Source organism: Saimiri boliviensis, chromosome 1 (genome assembly GCF_048565385.1).
Source record: "Saimiri boliviensis isolate mSaiBol1 chromosome 1, mSaiBol1.pri, whole genome shotgun sequence".
In the NCBI taxonomy this organism is placed as follows: Eukaryota; Metazoa; Chordata; class Mammalia; order Primates; family Cebidae; genus Saimiri; species Saimiri boliviensis.
The window spans coordinates 232,765,118-232,782,411 of record NC_133449.1 but is presented as its reverse complement, the minus strand read 5'-3'; the positions used below and the strand labels follow the sequence as shown (position 1 = coordinate 232,782,411).

At 40.6% G+C, this 17,294-nt stretch overlaps 1 protein-coding gene across 1 annotated transcript in view; it reads left to right on the top strand.

Annotated features, from left to right (window-relative positions):
* Window positions 1–17,294, top strand: part of IQGAP2 (IQ motif containing GTPase activating protein 2) — a 310,698-nt gene that overhangs the window by 51,593 nt on the left and 241,811 nt on the right. The window contains exon 2 of the mRNA XM_039477508.2: window positions 7,303–7,402. Within this exon, the coding sequence (XP_039333442.2) occupies window positions 7,303–7,402 (100 nt within the window). The remainder of the gene's footprint in view (window positions 1–7,302; window positions 7,403–17,294) is intronic.

The window sequence follows — 17,294 nt, the reverse complement described above, 5'->3', positions numbered from 1 at the left end:
TGTTGGAGTTAAATTTGTAAAATTGGTCTTGGAAACTTGACACTTCATTTTTTCTTACTGAGATCTGTATGGGGATGGGAGGACAGTGTATAGGAGCAGGCAGCGAGCAAGTGGAATTTTCTCTGTGCCTACTTGGTAATGTTAAGAGATGATTTGGTTTCCAAAATGTGTCTTGAAATTATAATTGTCGAAAAAATCCCAAATCTAGGAATCATTGCCTATAGTTCTTCCAAATTAAGCAGAATTCCAGGTATACCCCACCCACAAACCTGGTCTGCAGGCCAGCCCTCTGTGTATAGGTGTTAGCATCTCCGTGGGCTGCTTTGTGTTTCTAGATTATGAAAAAAGAAATTAGATATTCCTGTTCATATTTATACAGCAGACCAAATGAATTTTTGTCTTGTGTGAGATTTATAAATAACTCATCTATTCTGAAAAGATATGCTGGGTTTGGAGAGCCAGGCTTGGTTTAAAAACAAACGAAGAGGCTGAGAACAGTGGCTCACCCCTGTAATCCCAGTACTTAGGGAAGCTGAGGTAGGCGGATCACCCGAGGTCCGGAATTTAAGACCAGCTTGACCAACATGGTGAAACTCTGTCTCAACTAAAAATTTAAAATAAAAAAAAAAAAAGCCTGGCATGGTGGCACACACCTGTAGTCCCAGCTACTTGAGAGGCTGAGGCACAAGAATCGCTTGAACCCAGGAGGCAGAGGTTGCAGTGAGCCAAGATCATGGCTACTGCATTCCAGCGTGGGCAACAAGAACAAGACTCCATCTCAAAAGAAAAAAAACCCTCATCTCAAAAAAAAAGCAAAACAAACCAAAAATGAACAAACAAAAATACCAACACGTGTTAAGTAGATGTTTACAACAAGTATGAAAAAAGTGTGGGGACTTTTGTATGAAAGTGGGAGTCAGGAACCCTCTTTCTTGTGTAGATCCTGATGCCATGCACATTGAAAGCATATTTGCAGAAAAGGATAAATTATTTTCATAAAGCCTAAACTATCTCTCCATTTTCCTGTATAATAATGACAAGCTTCTTAACTATTCCGGGCCCCAGTGACCTGACTGCAACAAAGGGGATTGGCAGCCAATCAGGAACTCTTAATTCTTGCTGGTAAACTTGTATCATCAGTGTTGGTTACCCTTATTTTTCGGTCTGGGAAGTTCTTCTAATGCTAAACTTGAAGATTTGGGCTTTGTGTCATTATGGTAGGTGGTCATAGTCACTTACAGCCTTGTCTAACCTGAATATCCTCTAAGGTTGTGTGTTGACTTATGACTTTGAAAGGTTCTTTAGCAATGTGTCATGGGGGGAAAGTTCCAGGGAGGATGTGGAAGGCAGGCTTTCAATAAAGTTTCCCTTTGCTTAATATCTTGTGTGACTATTATGAGAGCAGCGGACATTGCAGGACTAAACTTGGAAGGACACAGCGTCTCTGCCTTGAAGCACAAAGTTGAGCACACCATTCAGCAGCAGTCTTTACTGAGCACCTGCTATTTCCTTTGCCCTTGGTAGGAATACAGAAATAGATGAGACTCGAGGGCCTATGCTCAGTGTCTTATAATTTTAGTGACTTGATGAAGCCATGTTTTTAACATGGGGGTGGCAGTCTCTCTCATCGTTTCAGATTCTTTATAGTGCCTGTGAATACATATCACGTTACTAAGAACTTCAGCCTTGGGTTTGCCTATTTTTCAAAAGAAAAAGGGAAGTCTGATTATGTGGTCCTTTAAAGCTTAAGATTAAGCAGCTGTGAAATACTTCTGGGAGCTGGTATGAAGCAGGAATATACCATGGGTCAAATTTACAGAGTGTATCAGCTTACTTGAAATCTTGGACTTCAGGTTCTTTCATCTTTGTATTCCATTCTCCCATTCCCAGTCCAGTGTTTGTGTCTTAGAATCAGTTCTCTTCTTCTAGTGTGTTCTTTGCTTTCATCTTTGTATTCCATTCTCCCATTCCCAGTCCAGTGTTTGTGTCTTAGAATCAGTTCTCTTCCTCTAGTGTGTTCTTTGATGTATAATGCCATCTCTGGTAACTATTCTTTAAGTTGTGAGGGGCAGATATCCTGTTAGGTATTTTCTTCCAGACAAAAGCAGTTCCCAACTTTTAGAAGACGGTTCAATGAACAATTGAAATGAATTATATATTCAAGGATACTAAGGATTCCTCGTAGAAATTTTGAGCCACACAGAATAACAATGTATATATAAAATGCAAGGCTGGGCACCGTGGCTCACTCTTGTAACCCCAGCACTTTGGGAAGTTTAAGCTGGAGCACTGTTTGAGCTCAGTGGTAGGTTTGAGACCAGTGTGGGTAACATAGTGAGACCTTGCCTCTACTGAAAATGAATAAAGGTTAAATTTTTAAAACTAACTTCCTCTCTCTCTCTCTCTCTCTCTCTCTCTCTCTCTCTCCCTCTCCCTCTCTCCTCTCTCTCCTCTCTCTCCTCTCTCTTCTCTCTCTCTTTCTTTCTACAGGGTCTTGCTTTGTTACCCAGGCTGGGATACAGTGGCACTATCACAGTTTGTTGCAGCCTCCACTTCATGGACTCAAGTGATCCTCCTGCCTCAGCCTTCTAAGTAGTTGGGACTATAGGCTTGCACCACCACACCCAGCCAATTTTTTGTATTTTTTATAGAGACAGGTTTTCACCATGTTGCCCATGCTGGTCTCAAACTCCATCTTAAGGGATCCACCCACCTTGGCCTCCGAAAGTGCTGGGATTATAGGTGTGAGCTACCCCAGCCAGGCATATTTCTATGAATCGATAATTCCTGGTTTTCTGCTTTTCCTTGAAGAGATATACCCTAAATAATACCCATTATAGAACAGATTCCAAGTCCTGGTTTTGGGGACTCTTGCCAACCCTTCCTTCAATATATCCCTGAAATCTAAGCATCTTGTAATTATGCTAAACTTTGAATTGTTCAACTCTAATATAAACTTTGAGAGCCTTTTGAGTCATATTCATCACTCTGTGTTCCACCTCCAGAACAGACTGGCACCAAGCAGCCAGTCAAATATTTGCTGAACAAATGAATGAATTTTAATACAAAAGGGATGGCGGCCTTGGTGTAGAGACACCAAGGTAGTGAAGGTAGTAGGTAGAGAATAGGGGAAATTAAATAGTGACTGTGTCAACTCATTATTGAATGAGGTAGATTTTGGGCTATTTTTACATTGGATTTTGTAGGTATTGTTTGGGAAATGGACTCCTAAAGGACTCTTTCATCTCTAACTTATACTTCTATTTCAAAATATTCTCTAACAGCTTGCTTTCATTCTGTTTCTTGAATCTGTGACTAAACTTTATTGTGTAATTTTCATAGAATGCAATTGCTTTGAACTGTCATCTGATGCCACAAGTAGTATTTTGTGAGTTGCTAATACATCAGAAAGCTGTGTTCTTCACAATGTCCTCATGTTTTTTGTGGTTCAGGGCAGCAAGTAAAGATGAACTGTGGAGGTTGCAGTTAATCAAGTTATTTTAAAACGAAAAGAATTTTGAAGCCACTTAAATGGCCTGCTCTTTGGACTTGCCAGTGACAAGTCCCTTCCTGGGCTCACTTAGATTTAGCAGCAGGAAGTACTGGGTCAAGAATTAGGGCTGCAATGTTGACAGACCTTAGTTCCAGCCCTGGCTTTGCCATTGACCCAGCAAATAACCATGGGCAGTCCCTTTCTCTTGCTTGACTTTGGTTTCCTCATTTATAGGAAAGAGTTAATGCCTATCCTTCAGGGTGATCATGAGAACCGCAGAACCACACAGTCACATTTGGAAGCGCCCTTTATAGGCAGTAAAGCCACGTATTAAGTGAATTATTTTATTAGCTCCATGATGGATCTTTAAATGACAGTGTTATTATCCATGCCAGTGGTTCTTATCAGAAGCCACCACTTAGTAAATATTGAGTAATGAGGAGATATTTGCAGGCAGTCTCTGTGGCCCAGAAAGATCTGCTTTTGCTGTTAAGATTTTCTCAAACTCTTAACTTTCCTAGACTTACAGTTTGACCGTAGATTATGAAAGGTCTTCTCTCCCACTCAAAGAAGGTGAGGCCGAAGTGTGTAGAGTTAGAAAGGCAGTGGGCCAGGCACACAGAGGATCAAAAGGCAAGTCCCATGAGGGCACACATATTTTATACTTAGTACCCTGTGTCTGGTGCTTTGACGCACGTGCGGCACGTAGAACCTAAGAATTGGACATTAGTTGAGTGAAGTCCACGGAATGGTGCTATCTTTGCTCCGTTAATGATCATACTCTTAATGGGTGTAAATAATCAAATAAAATTACCCACAGAGATATTTTGGAGCCCTTTTATTAGCCTTTCCTGATAAGAGATTTTCTTTGTTCATCATATATTTTTACAGAGCATGCAGCCTGTGCAGAGAGGTGTGCTGGGCACCATGAGGACACAAATATGTCTTCCAGGAGTTTACTGTTAACCAAGGCAGGATAGGGGGCATTCTGAGCTGAGACAATCAGGAAGACTGGGAAGAAAAGGGCTCCCTGGGTCAGGCCTGGAAGATAGATAGTATCCCACTAGATGGGGTCAATATGTTGCAGCTGCAATTTAAACCCTTGTGGTTGTGTGTTTTAATTCACACATTAAGTAAAATCTCTTATTTGGACAGGGTGGTAGCAGAGTTTGGAGCCCCTCAGCAGCTGTTCTGGGCTGGTAGAATCTTGCATGCTTTGTGGAGACAGTTGTGGGCAGAGGCTGAGGGACTGGGTTCTGCTGGGGCTTCTGTCTCCTGCTGGGGGGTTGGTTGAGGCTAGAAGGTATGCAGCAGCCTAAGGAAGATGGGGAGAGCACTGCCTTTTGAATATGACCCCAGCACCCACTCTTCCAAGTTGGCGGTGGTGTGCCAAGCACATGGGCTCCCACTAGAAGTTTTATTTTGAATCCAAGCCTTAGTGTTTCTGAAATACTAGAAAATGAAAATATCTTATCAGAAATGGGAAACAGTCTTTAACCTGAAATTAAAAAGAGAAGCTGGAAATCATGGGGTATCTTGGGGATTAACTGTTCAGAACAGCAGAGATGGAGGATTAGGTGATGGTATGTGAGCATGGCAGGTATCACTTAAGAAAACACAGGAAAATAAAATTATGATTTTTTTCTGAGACAGAGTCTCATCACTGTCACCTAGGCTGGAGTGCAGTGGTGCTATCTCAGCTCACTGCAGCCTCTGCCTCCTGGGTTGAAGCAGTTCTCTGCCTGAGCCTCCTGAGTAGCTGGGATTACAGGTGGGCACCACCATGCCTGGCTAATTTTTCATATTTTTAGTAGAGGTGGGATTTCGCCACGTTGGCCAGGCTGGACTTGAACTCCTGACTCAAGTGATCTGTCTGCTTCGGCCTCCCAAAGTGCTGAGATTACAGGTGTGAACCACCACGCCTGGCCTAAAAATTGTAATTTTTAAAGTCTATTCATTGTGCAGTAATGACGAGCTCACTTAGTAAGGATTCCCTGGAAGATAATTTTTCTGTACACATAGAGTGCTGTGTGCAAGGAGCCATGACAAATTCGAGGGAGACGTGAAGGTGATGAAAACCTTCCTCTAAGGATCCCCTAGTTTGCAGAGACAGGCATACTGATTTACAGTGGGGGCTTTTCTGATGAGGGATGTAATAAAAATGTGAACTAAAGTGCCAAGGAGAGCCGATGGATTCAGATGTAGAGATACATGGAATTTTCCTTGAGAGGATGTGAAAGTTGCAGAAGGTGGGAGAATGGCTTTCCAGGTAGAGAGGAGGATGCAGCAGAAGCACTCAGTGCTGGAGGGAGTTGCAAGGTCCTGGAACATGGTGCTGCCTGGAAGTGGTGGCTCAAGTGTAGGCTTCTTGGATGGGGGGGAGAGGCAAAGGCAAAGTGTTCTAGAACCTTGTTCTGTAGGAAATGGGGGAGCCATCAAAAGTTTTGAGAGGGGGAGTAATAAGGAAGATGTTTCTGTTGGCCGTGGGGAGAATGAGTGGAGGAGGGGATAGTGGCTGAGGGACTGGACCTGTTCCAAGAGTTTGTAGGAGAGACAGTAAGACCTGGACTTTCGCAGTGGAGGTGCAGAGGAAGATTGACAGCTTCTGTACTTTTCTGAAATGTGAGAGCTCATTTTTAAAGTTTAGATTGGATTGAGCTTATTAAAGAAAAAGAAAATGCTGGCGAGGTGCGGTGGCTCATGCCTGTAATCCCAGCACCTTGGGAGGCTGAGGTGGGCAGATCACAAGGTCAAGAGATCAAGCCCATCCTGGCTAACATGGTGAAACCCTGTCTCTACTAAAAATACAAAAATTAGCTGGGTGTGGTGGTGTGCACCTGTAGTTCTAGCTGCTTGGGAGGCTGAGGCAGGAATTGTTTGAACCCGGGAGGCAGGTTTCAGTGAGCCGAGATCAGGCTACTGCACTCCACTCTGGCGACAGAAAATACTTTTGACAGATGCCAATCTTTGCTGACACCCATTGGTATCAATGTTGTGGGGTGAGGTCTCCATGTTCAAGGAATGGGGCCACAGTGGTACGAAGGGATATGGACACAAGGATGAGGACATGTAAGGAAGCTCCTGCCCCTTTGCACACTGCTTGTTTTTGTTTTTGTTTTCTTTTTTCCTGAGACTTATTCTAACTCTATTGCCCAGGTTGGAGTGTAGTGGCTCAATCTTGGCTCACTACAACCTCCACGTCCCAGATTCAACCAATTCTCCTTATTCTCCTGCCTCAGCCTCCCAAGTAGCTGGGATTACAGGTGTCTGCCACCATGTCCAGCTAATTTTTGTATTTTTAGTGGAGATGGGGGTTTTGCCACGTTGGTCAGGCTGGTCTCAAACACCTGACTTCAAGTGATCCACCCGCCTTAGCCTCCCTAAGTGCTGGGATTACAGGTGTGAGTCACTGCTTCCGGCCTTGATTCACTTGTTAGAAATAATATTGTAAAAATACAAAAAACTAGCCAAGTGTGGTGGTGTGTGCCTATAGTCCCAGCTGCTCAGGAGGCTGAGGTGAGAAGATTGCTTGAGCCCAGGAGGTTGAGGTTGCAGTAAGCCATGATTTCACCACTGCACTCCAGCCTGGGTGACAGTGCCAGTTCCTGTCTCAAAAAAATAAAAATAAAGGAAAAGAAATAACATTGTAAAATCCAAAGGCAAATGTCTCTCTCTCTGCCTGGTGTTTCAGTACTCCTTTTCTGAATGCTAAATGTTCAGCTGCATATGAGTTTTTTTCTGGTTGATTGTCTCGGGTGTTTAATGAAGACTGCTCTTGTAAATCACATGTTGTTATCCTCTATTTCTAGCTATTGTGGACGATGAAAGGCTCTCTGCAGAAGAGATGGATGAGAGGAGGCGGCAGAACATTGCTTATGAATATCTGTGCCACTTAGAGGAAGCCAAAAGGTAAGATCCAGGCTTATTCTGTTTGTGCACCACCTCTTGGAGATAAGCTTTGCACTAAGGGTGTGGGATTGGATGACCAGAAGGTTCCTGAAGTGTTCCGCAATTCTAAAGAGTTGTCAGAGTTGCAGATGACCAGGGAGAGATTGTTGCGTGCACTCCGTGATTTAGATTTGGCCAAACCTCAATGCCAGGAGACCAGTGGGCTAGGGGTGACCCCTCCATACTCTGCTCCACCCCTCAGTCACAGCTCGGTGTACATCACACTCCTGTGCATATGCTACATCGTTCTAATAACTCATCTGCAGTCTTGTTGGCAGCAGGATAATGGGAGAAGCAGCATCTGTTTCTTGCAAATGGTTGGGCAGAATTGAGAAAAAGTTGATGCCACTGCCAAGGTTGAGGCACTGGGAGAAAGGCAACTATTCCTTTCCTTTCCTCAGAGCCTTCCAGGAAATGAGTGGGCCAACTGCAGATTGTTTCAAATTCTTCATCTCACTGGCATGGATGTAGAGGAGCAACAGTGATTTAAATCAACTTCCTTTTTCCCCAGAGCTTCCTTGGGTCTTTTCCCCACTCCCAGCCCAATGATGATAAATGCCCAGCAGGACAGTAGTCTATCAGACTGAAGTCCATCAGTCCCTAAGTAGGTTTATGACAGCAATCTCCTCTTTAAACCGTGGGTGTGTGTGGCCACTTAGGATATGTTGTCTCTAAAATCACATTGACTCTTTTAGACTTTTTAGATTAAATAAATGTTGGGTTCTCCAAGGAGAAAGGGAAGATAAAGAGTCCTAAGTGCAAATACTTTCTTCATGAGGGGAATCGAGAGAACTTTGTCCTTTGTGGGGCAAATACTACAGAGTTCATATACCATGAATTAGAGTTTGACTGAATGTTTTATGCCTTGATAGAGCAACAGTATTGTTCCCTGGACAAAGATATGTTCCAGCCCTCTTAGCTATATAGAAATAAATACTTGGTTAAATGGTCACTGGTGTTATCTCTGATCACTGATAAATGGCTATCTACAGAACTAGAATGATGAGGTTTTTAGTCAGTATTTTGCAGAACATTCAGTGACGCATGCCCTAATTTGACGTCAAAATTGCTTTCAAGTGGTTTCTCAGAGTTGTTTAATATTTTAATAGTGTCATGTAACTTTCTTCAGGCTCTAAAAACCAAGTTTTAAAGATTTAACATGTTTAAAAGATCTAACAAGATTAACATGTCTGTGAAGTCTACAGTTGGGTGGCAGGATGCTAAGGATTCACTGTCAGTCTAAGATCATTAAAAACATGCTTTTAGTCACATTGTTGCAAAAAAGTTAGATTAGGAGATTGATTCATAAGCATTGAAAAGAAATGGTTCTGTTGACTCCAGAGGCTAAGGTGGGAGAATCACTTGCTTGAGGCTGGGAGGTGGAGGTTGCAGTGAGCTGAGATTGGGCTGCCACACTCCAGCTTGGGTGGCAGAGTGAGACCTTGTCTCAAAAAAGAAAAGAAATGAAATGTACTTTCAGTGAATAAGTTCAAGGAGATAGTAGAGAAACTTCCTTTTTTGTTGATATTTCCTTTACATTCTGTTTTTGCCTCCGTTTTTTTAACAAGTGGGAAGTGGTATCATGTAGAGGAAAATGATATGTGATTGGGAGTTGGTTTCCTAACTTCCTGGTCCCAGCTCCAGCACTTACACAAGCAGTTTGACCCCTCACAGACCATTTAACCTGCAGGAATTTCAGTTTGTCCCTTCTGTAAAAGCGACGATAAAGATGATATTACTTATTGCCCTATTTGTTCATGGATTCAGGTTTATGGTGATAACATAAGCAGTTTTATCCTCAGTATATTGAAATGGTATAAATGTAGCTTAAAAGCTTGTCATCTTCTCTAGTATTTTTGAAATTCTATAGTTGAATTTTGTTTCAGAAAGTCAGCATAATGATTATTTCAGATTCTTTGGAATAGTTTCATGAAAATAATTATCAAAAATGTACAGTTTTTTCTCTAAGATGGCTTTTCATAAATTTATTTGATAAGAGTATATTAGATGTATTATATCTTTATAAAACTTTTAAGACACAAATCCTTTCCTTTTTCTTCCCCCCACTGCCCCCCGCACCCCAGCCCCGAGAAAGAGTCTGTCTTCCAGGCTGGAGTGCAGTGGTGCAATCTCAGCTCACTGCAACCTTCTCCTCCTGGGTTCAAGCAATTCTCCCACCTCAGCCTCCCAAGTAGCTGGGATTATAGGTGCCCACCACTACACCCAGCTAATTTTTGTATTTTTAGTAAAGATGGGGTTTCACCATGTTGGCCAGGCTGGTCTTGAACTTCTGACCTCAAGACCACCTCAGCCTCCCAAAGTGCTGGGATTACAGATGTAAGCCACCGCACCCAGCCAAGACACAGATGCTTTCAAAAAAGCTGATTTTTGGTCATGGATTATATAAAAATTATGCAGCTACTACTAGATATTTAGGTGTACTGATTTAAGAAAGCATAGTATACAGAAAACTCATGGTCTTGAACTCAAGAAACATAGGAAAGGGTGAATTAATCTTTCTTAAAAAGATTATTTGAGAGGACTTATTGCATGATTCTTTTAAAGTATTAGTACCTTTGGAACTTGTAATACTGGGTTTATTATAATGTACATACATGTGTTCATGTGAGTGGAGTTGGCTTAGAATATTGAGTTTCTACTAAATTGTATGCTTGTACTGTATATATTTGTCTATGAAGTGTTTCTTGTTTCTGATTTCAGTTGAAATGACTTTATTGCATTTTAATTAGAAATGTGTTAGTTCTCTCTTTGCATCTGTTTTTCTTTCTGGAGGTGAGAATTGGAAGGTATGTAGTTTGTATATCCTGTAACTTAGGATTTTTACAAATTGAGAATTATAATATTCCAGTATATATTCTATAATAAATCAGGCCATTTATAGTTTCTTTATTCAGAGGAGACATCACTATCCACATTACTGAAATACAAAGGATTATAAAGGAATACTATGAACAGTTATATGCCAATGAAAACTTAGAGGAAATGGATAAATTCCTAACTGACTCAATAATATTTTTTTAAATCTGAAAAATTAAAAAAGCAGAATGAGACTTATAATAAGTGAAGAGATTGACATAGAAATCAGAAAACTTCTCACAAACCCAGATAACTTCACAGTAGCATTCTGCCAAATGTTTAAAGAAGAATTAACAGCAGTCCTTGCAAATTCTTCCATAAATTACGAGAAGAGAGAACATTTTCTAATTCATTCTTCTGAGGCCTACATTACCCTAATACCAAAACCAGATAGCCATCTCAAGAAAACTAAAGACCAATATCTTTTATGAATACAAATGCAAAAATCCTTAACAAAATACTAGCAGAGCAAATTCAGCAACGTATAAAATGTATTTTATACCATCAAGTGAGATTTATCCTATGAAGCAAGCTTAGTTTAACATCTGAAAATCAACATCACAGACTATATTAATAGAAGAAAGGACAGAAGCCACATGATCATCTCAATATATGCAGGAGAAGCATTTGATAAAACACAGCCCCCTATCTTGATTTAAAACAGTCAACAAACTAGGAATAGAATTTCAACCTGGTAAAGGTTGATCCTACAAGTAATACCAGACTCAACGGTGAAATGCAGGAATAAGGATGTTTTTTTCTTATCACTTCTGTTCAACATTGTACTGGAGATTTTAGCCAGGGCAGTTAGGCAAGAAAAACAAAAGGTATCCAGATTAGAAAGGAAGAAGTGAAACTATTTCTAAGGGATGTTAATCTGGTTTATAGAAAATTCATAGGAATCTCCTAAAAAACAGAACAGAAGAAAACACTTAAAAAAAAAAAAAAACCCCACCAGGGACACAGTGGCTTACACCTGTAATCCCAGCACTTTGGGAGGCCAAGGCGAGTGGTTCACTGGAGGTCAGGAGTTGGTGACTAGCCTGACTAACATGAAGAAACCCTGTCGCTACTAAAAATACAAAAATTAGCCAGGCATGGTGGCACATGCCTGTTATCCCTGCTACTCAGGAGGCTGAGGCAGGAGAATCACTTGAACCCAGGAGGCAGAGGTTGCAGTGAGCCAAGACCGTGCCATCATTGCATTCCAGCCTGGGCAACAAGGGCAAAACTCTGTCAAAACAAAACAAAACAAACAAACAAAAAACACCAGTATGAGTCCATCATGTTGTAGGATACTAGGGGAGTGTGCAAAAATTGCATTTCTTGACACTAGTAATAAGCAATCTGAAAATGAAATGAAGAAAGCAATTGAATATATGATAGCATTAAAAACAATAAAATTCTTAGGATTAAAATTAGCAAAACAAGTACAAGACTTGAACACTGAGAACTACAAAACATTGTTGAAAATTTTTAAACTTTTAAATAGATGGAAAGACATCTCATGTTCATGGATTTGAAAACAGCATTAAGAAAACAATGATCCTAAATCGATCTATAGATTGAATACAGTTTCTCTAGAAATATCCCAGCTGCCTTTTTTTTTAATGGAATAATTGAAAGCCTATTCCAAAATGTATTTGGAGGCCAGGAGTGGTGGCTCACGCTTGTCTTCCAGCACTTTGGGAGGTTGGGACTGGAGGAATGCTTGAGGCCAGGAGTTTGAGACCACCCTGGGTAATGTAGTGAAATCCTATCTCTGCAAAAAAAAAAAAAAAAAAAAAAAAAATGTTTTTTTATTAGCTAGATATGGTGGCATATGCCAGTAGACCTAGCTACTCTGGAGGCTGAGGTGTGAAGATTACCCAGGAGGCTGAAGTTGCAGTGAGTTATGATCACACCACTGCACTCTAGCCTGGGTGACAGCGCACAACCTTATCTCAAAAACGAGAACAAAAATACGGTTTATATGTAAATGTAAGGAATGCAGAATAGTCAAAAATGTCTTTAAAAAGAAACACAAAGTTAAAGGCCAGAGAGGCATTTCTCATTTTCAATTTCAAAAAGTACTTGCAAAGCCACAATAATTGAGATGGTGTGATTCTGGCATAAGGATATACATATAGATCAATAGAGTAGATTTGAGAGTCTAGAAATAAACCCTAACCCTTCTGGTAAACTGATTTTCATCAGCAGAATAAAGGCAATTCACTGGGAATGGGAGAAGATGCCCTTTTCAACAAAGGATGCTGAGACTACTGAATGTCTACAGGCATAAAAATGCATTTGGACCTCTACCTCACACCATATACAAGCATTTTCTTAAAATGGATTATTAACCTAAATGTGAGAGCCACAACTGTAAATCTCTCAGAAGAAAACAGGAGTAAATCTTTGTGACCGTGGGTGTTAGGCATTGGTTTCTGAGCTATGACACCAAAGCACAAACAATAAAAGCAAAACAGATAAATTAGACATCATAAAACCTGAGACCTTTGTAAGGTTTTTATAAATTAGACATCATAAAAACTGAGTCAAGAGATATCATCAAGAAAGTGAAAAAACAAATCATGTATCTGATAAAGGATATATGTATTCAGAATATATAAAGAGTTCTTAGTCAGGTGAGGTGGCTCTCACCTGTAATCCCAGAATTTTGGGAGGCTGAGGCTAGCAGATCCCTTGAGCCCAGGAGTTCAAGACCAGCCTGGGCAACATGGTGAAACCCCATCTTTACAAAAAAAAATAGAAAAATTAGTTGGGTGTGGTGGCACATGTCTATAGTTCCAGCTACTCTGGAGGCAGAAGTGGGAGAATTGCTTGAGCCTAGGAGGTGGAAGTTGCAGTGAGCTGAGATCGCAGTCCACTCTACTCTAGCCTGAGTGATAGAGCAAGACTGTCTCCAAAAAAAAAACCTCTTAAATTCTACATATAAAGTTAATAGCCTAATTTTAAAATGGGGAAAAGTTCTGAATACATCTCTCCAAAGAAGATACACAAATGATCAATGAGCATGTGACAAGATAGTCAACATCATTAGTCATTAGGGAAATACAAATCAAAACCACAATGAGATGTTACTTCATACCCACTAGGGTAGCCATAATCAAGAGGACGATAACAAATGTTAGTGAAGATGCAGAGAAATCAAAAGTCATACATTGCTGGACAGATTGTAAAATGGTACCGCTACTTTAGAAAATAGTCTAGCAGCTCTTTAAAAGATTAAAATAGAGTTGCCATGTGACCCTCAATTCTCCTCCCAGGTATATATGTATGAAAATTGAAAATCTATGCCCACACAAAAACTTGTACTGAAGTGTTTGCAGAATCATTATTTATAATGGCAGAAAGCACAGACAATCCAAATGTCTACCCACTGAAAATGGTGATGTATTCAAACAATGAAATATTTTTCAGCTATAAAAAACAATGAAGTATTGATACATACTTCAATATGGATGAACCTTAAAAACATGTTGAGTGAAAGAAGCTAGACACAAAAGGCCACATATTATATAAAATGTCCAGAATAGGCAAATCCATAGAGACAAAGTAGATTAGTGATTGCTAGGGCCTAGGGGAAGAAGAGATTGCTGGGTAACTGCTACTGGGTATGGGATTTCTTTTTGGGGTTATAAAAATATTCTAAATTGATTGTGGTGATGATTACACAACTCTGAGTATACTAAAAACCACTGAGTTGTATACTTTAAAAGGGAGAATAGTATGGCATATAAGTTGTATCTCAATAAAACTTTATTAAAGATAATTTCCTTACACTGGCTTGGAGAAGCCCTTAGGAAGCTGTTACATCAGATCAGTTGGTATTAGCAGATACATTGCATACAGAAGGCACCCCTAAGATACATGAGGTGTCTATATACTGTGTTTGTTTTACAGATATTTACTGAGCATCCTCTGTGTGTAAACAAGCCTAGGCGGGTTGTTTTGGGAGATGGAGTTCAGGCATCTAAATAATGGTGTGCTGGGAAAACACCATTTGGTTGGACTTTTTACTCAAGAGTTTAAAGTTATTTTCCTTTAATGGTGTTTGCTCTGTTACTCTCTCTGTGTACGTGTATCATCTTCATAGCCAGCCATCATCCTCCTAAACAGCTCTCATATGTTCACCTCTTTATCCCACCACTGCTAGCCTGCCAAAGGATTCTGGCATCTCTTGCAAGACTACTGCAGTGGCCTTTAACTGGCTTCTTCGTGCCTCTCTGGCCTTCTTCAATCCATTACCTGTCTTATAGTCAGATAAATCTTTGCAAAACTCTGAGCAAACTCCTTTACAGGGCATCTTAGGCTCTGCATAGTCCAGTTCAGCCTCTTTAGTTTTACATTGTGCCACACTGCTCTATGCTTCAGCCACGTTGATCTGTTTCTATTCCCTGTTCCCTCCTGCAGAGGACCTCGGCATGTGCTGTTCCCTTTTCCTGTTCCTTTTTTCTAGTCACATTTACTTCCTCTCCATATTGCAGCTCACTTTTTCAGGGAGTCCTCTGACTTCCACATCCAGGTCAAACTCACCGATTAGAAGACCTTTTGACATCCTATCTATTGCATTTTTGAATGAATAACTTAATGCCCAATGTTGGATCAGTATCATTTGCTACTAATGAAGATTGGTTATGCTCTGTTTTCTGTACATTTTGGGTGTTGGAGGTAACAAGAAGGCTATGAATTAGACCAGGCGTCCCCAGACTTTTTACACAGGGGCCAGTTCACTGTCCCTCAGACCGTTGAAGGGCCGCCACATACTGTGCTCCTCTCACTGACCACCAATGAAAGAGGTGCCCCTTCCTGAAGTGCGGCGGGGGGCCAGATAAATGGCCTCAGGGGGCCACATGCTGCCCGCAGGCCATAGTTTGGGGACGCCTGAATTAGACTCATGGTAGACAGTTAGACTGCCAGCCTAGAGGTAATCTTTGTTTCAATGGAAAATTCTATATTGCAGTTAGCTGATGCAAGTCCTTCCTGATAGGTTTGTGACCCAATAGGTTATGAAGTTGGGAATTCCAGACAGCTTAATAAGCCATGATACCACAATGAACTAGAAAATATCCAGGAAAGGGTATAGAGTATTGCTCAATGAATGAATGAGCAATTCTCTATACCCTAATACAGAGGAATACTCTATTCCTCCTAATACAGAGGAAGCCTGTGTATTAGGAGGACTTCAGGCTGAAACTATTGCTCATACTTTGTAAAATCATGAAGTCTTTACATATAGGTGTTAAGTCTCAGAAAACTAGTTTTTATTTATTTATTTATTTATTTTTGAGACAGAGTGCCACCTGTCACCCAGGTACCCAGGTTGGAGTGCAGTGGTGTGGTCTCGGCTCACTACAACCTCCACCTCCTGTTCAAGCAATTCTTTTCCCTGCCTCAGCCTCCCAAGTAGCTGGGATTATAGGAGTGTGCCACCACACCCAGCTAATTTTTATATTTTTATAGAGATGGGGTCTCGCCATGTTGGCTAGGCTGGCCTCAAGTGATCTGCCTGCATTGACCTCCAAAAGTGCTGGGATAACAGGCATGAGCCACTGATCCTGGCCTCAGAAAACTAATATTAATGGCAATGAACAGAATATTAAACAGGCTTTTTTAGGATCAAAAAGAAGTAATCTGACTTTTCACTGAAATTACTTCACCCTACAGGCTGAAGGATTCAGATGATGTGGAGAGTAAATCAGTTCTGTTGGGAGGGAAAGGATGTTTTGTATATGTATTAGTTACCTAAGACTATATAACAAGTTATTCTAAAACTTAGCAGCTTAAGACAATAAACATTTATCTCAGAATGTTTGAGGGTCAGAAATTTGGCATTGCCTAACAGGGTCCTCTGGTTTTGGGTCTCACAAAGCTGCAGGGACTGTCATCTCACAGTTCATGTGGGACACACCCACTTTCAATCCACCCAGTGACATTGACAGGATTCAGTTTCTGATGGGTTTTTGGACAGGAGATCTCAGTTCCTTGCTGCTGTTGGCCAGACCCTCAGTTGCTCACTATTTGGGCCTCTTACACATGGCAACTTACACATGGCAACTGTCTTCCATCAGAGTGGGCAATTGAGAGAACAAGAAGGAAGCTACAGTCTTTTTGTAACCTATTCTCAGCAGTGACACCCATCCTTTTTGGCTGTATCCTATTCATTAGAATCGAGTTACTAAATCCAGGCCACACTCAAGGGAGGAGTTTTCCACAAGGGGATGAATTCAGAGGGATGAGGATGACTGGGAACCACCTTAGAAGCTGCCTTTCACAGGGCGTGTCCATAGGCTTTTGAAATTGACCCCAGGAGAATTTAAAAAACACATAGCTTTTTAAGTTGTTTGAAACAGATCTGCCTGTTACATTTTGTGCTCTTAACCAATTAAAGAAGCCAATGGCATTTTAGTTTTATATTGTGTTTTCCACTATTATATCCCTATTGATTTGTTTGTGCCTTTTATTAACTGCCATTTTCTAAAATTTTTTTCAATAAAAGGAAGGAAGATGTGGAAAAAAAAAAAAAAAAAAAAGAAAGAAAGAAATTGACCCCAGAAAGGGAAATTGAGGAGAAAATTATTTTTGTTACTCTCAGAAACTCAATCAGGAATTGGATCATTCCTGATCTGAATGCTTATGGTACTAAGCTTATTGCTCTCTTGAGTGGTTTTTGTTGTTTTTGTTTGTTTGTTTGTTTTTTATTTTAAGGTTCTTGCTGTGTTGTGTAGGCTGGATTCAAACTCTTAGGCTCAAGCAATCCTCCAGCTTCAACCTCCCAAGTAGCTGAGACTACAGGTGCTTGCCACCATGCCTGGAAACTGCCTTAATTTTTTTGAATTGCGAGCTGTTTTAAACTAAGCCTTTTCATTTCTTTGTCATTTAAAATAATACTAAATGGACTTTTAAGTTTCCTTTTCAAGTAGGCCCTCAAAGCTAACTTTATAGCTTTTTGCTGTGGGGCTTTTGCTGAAAT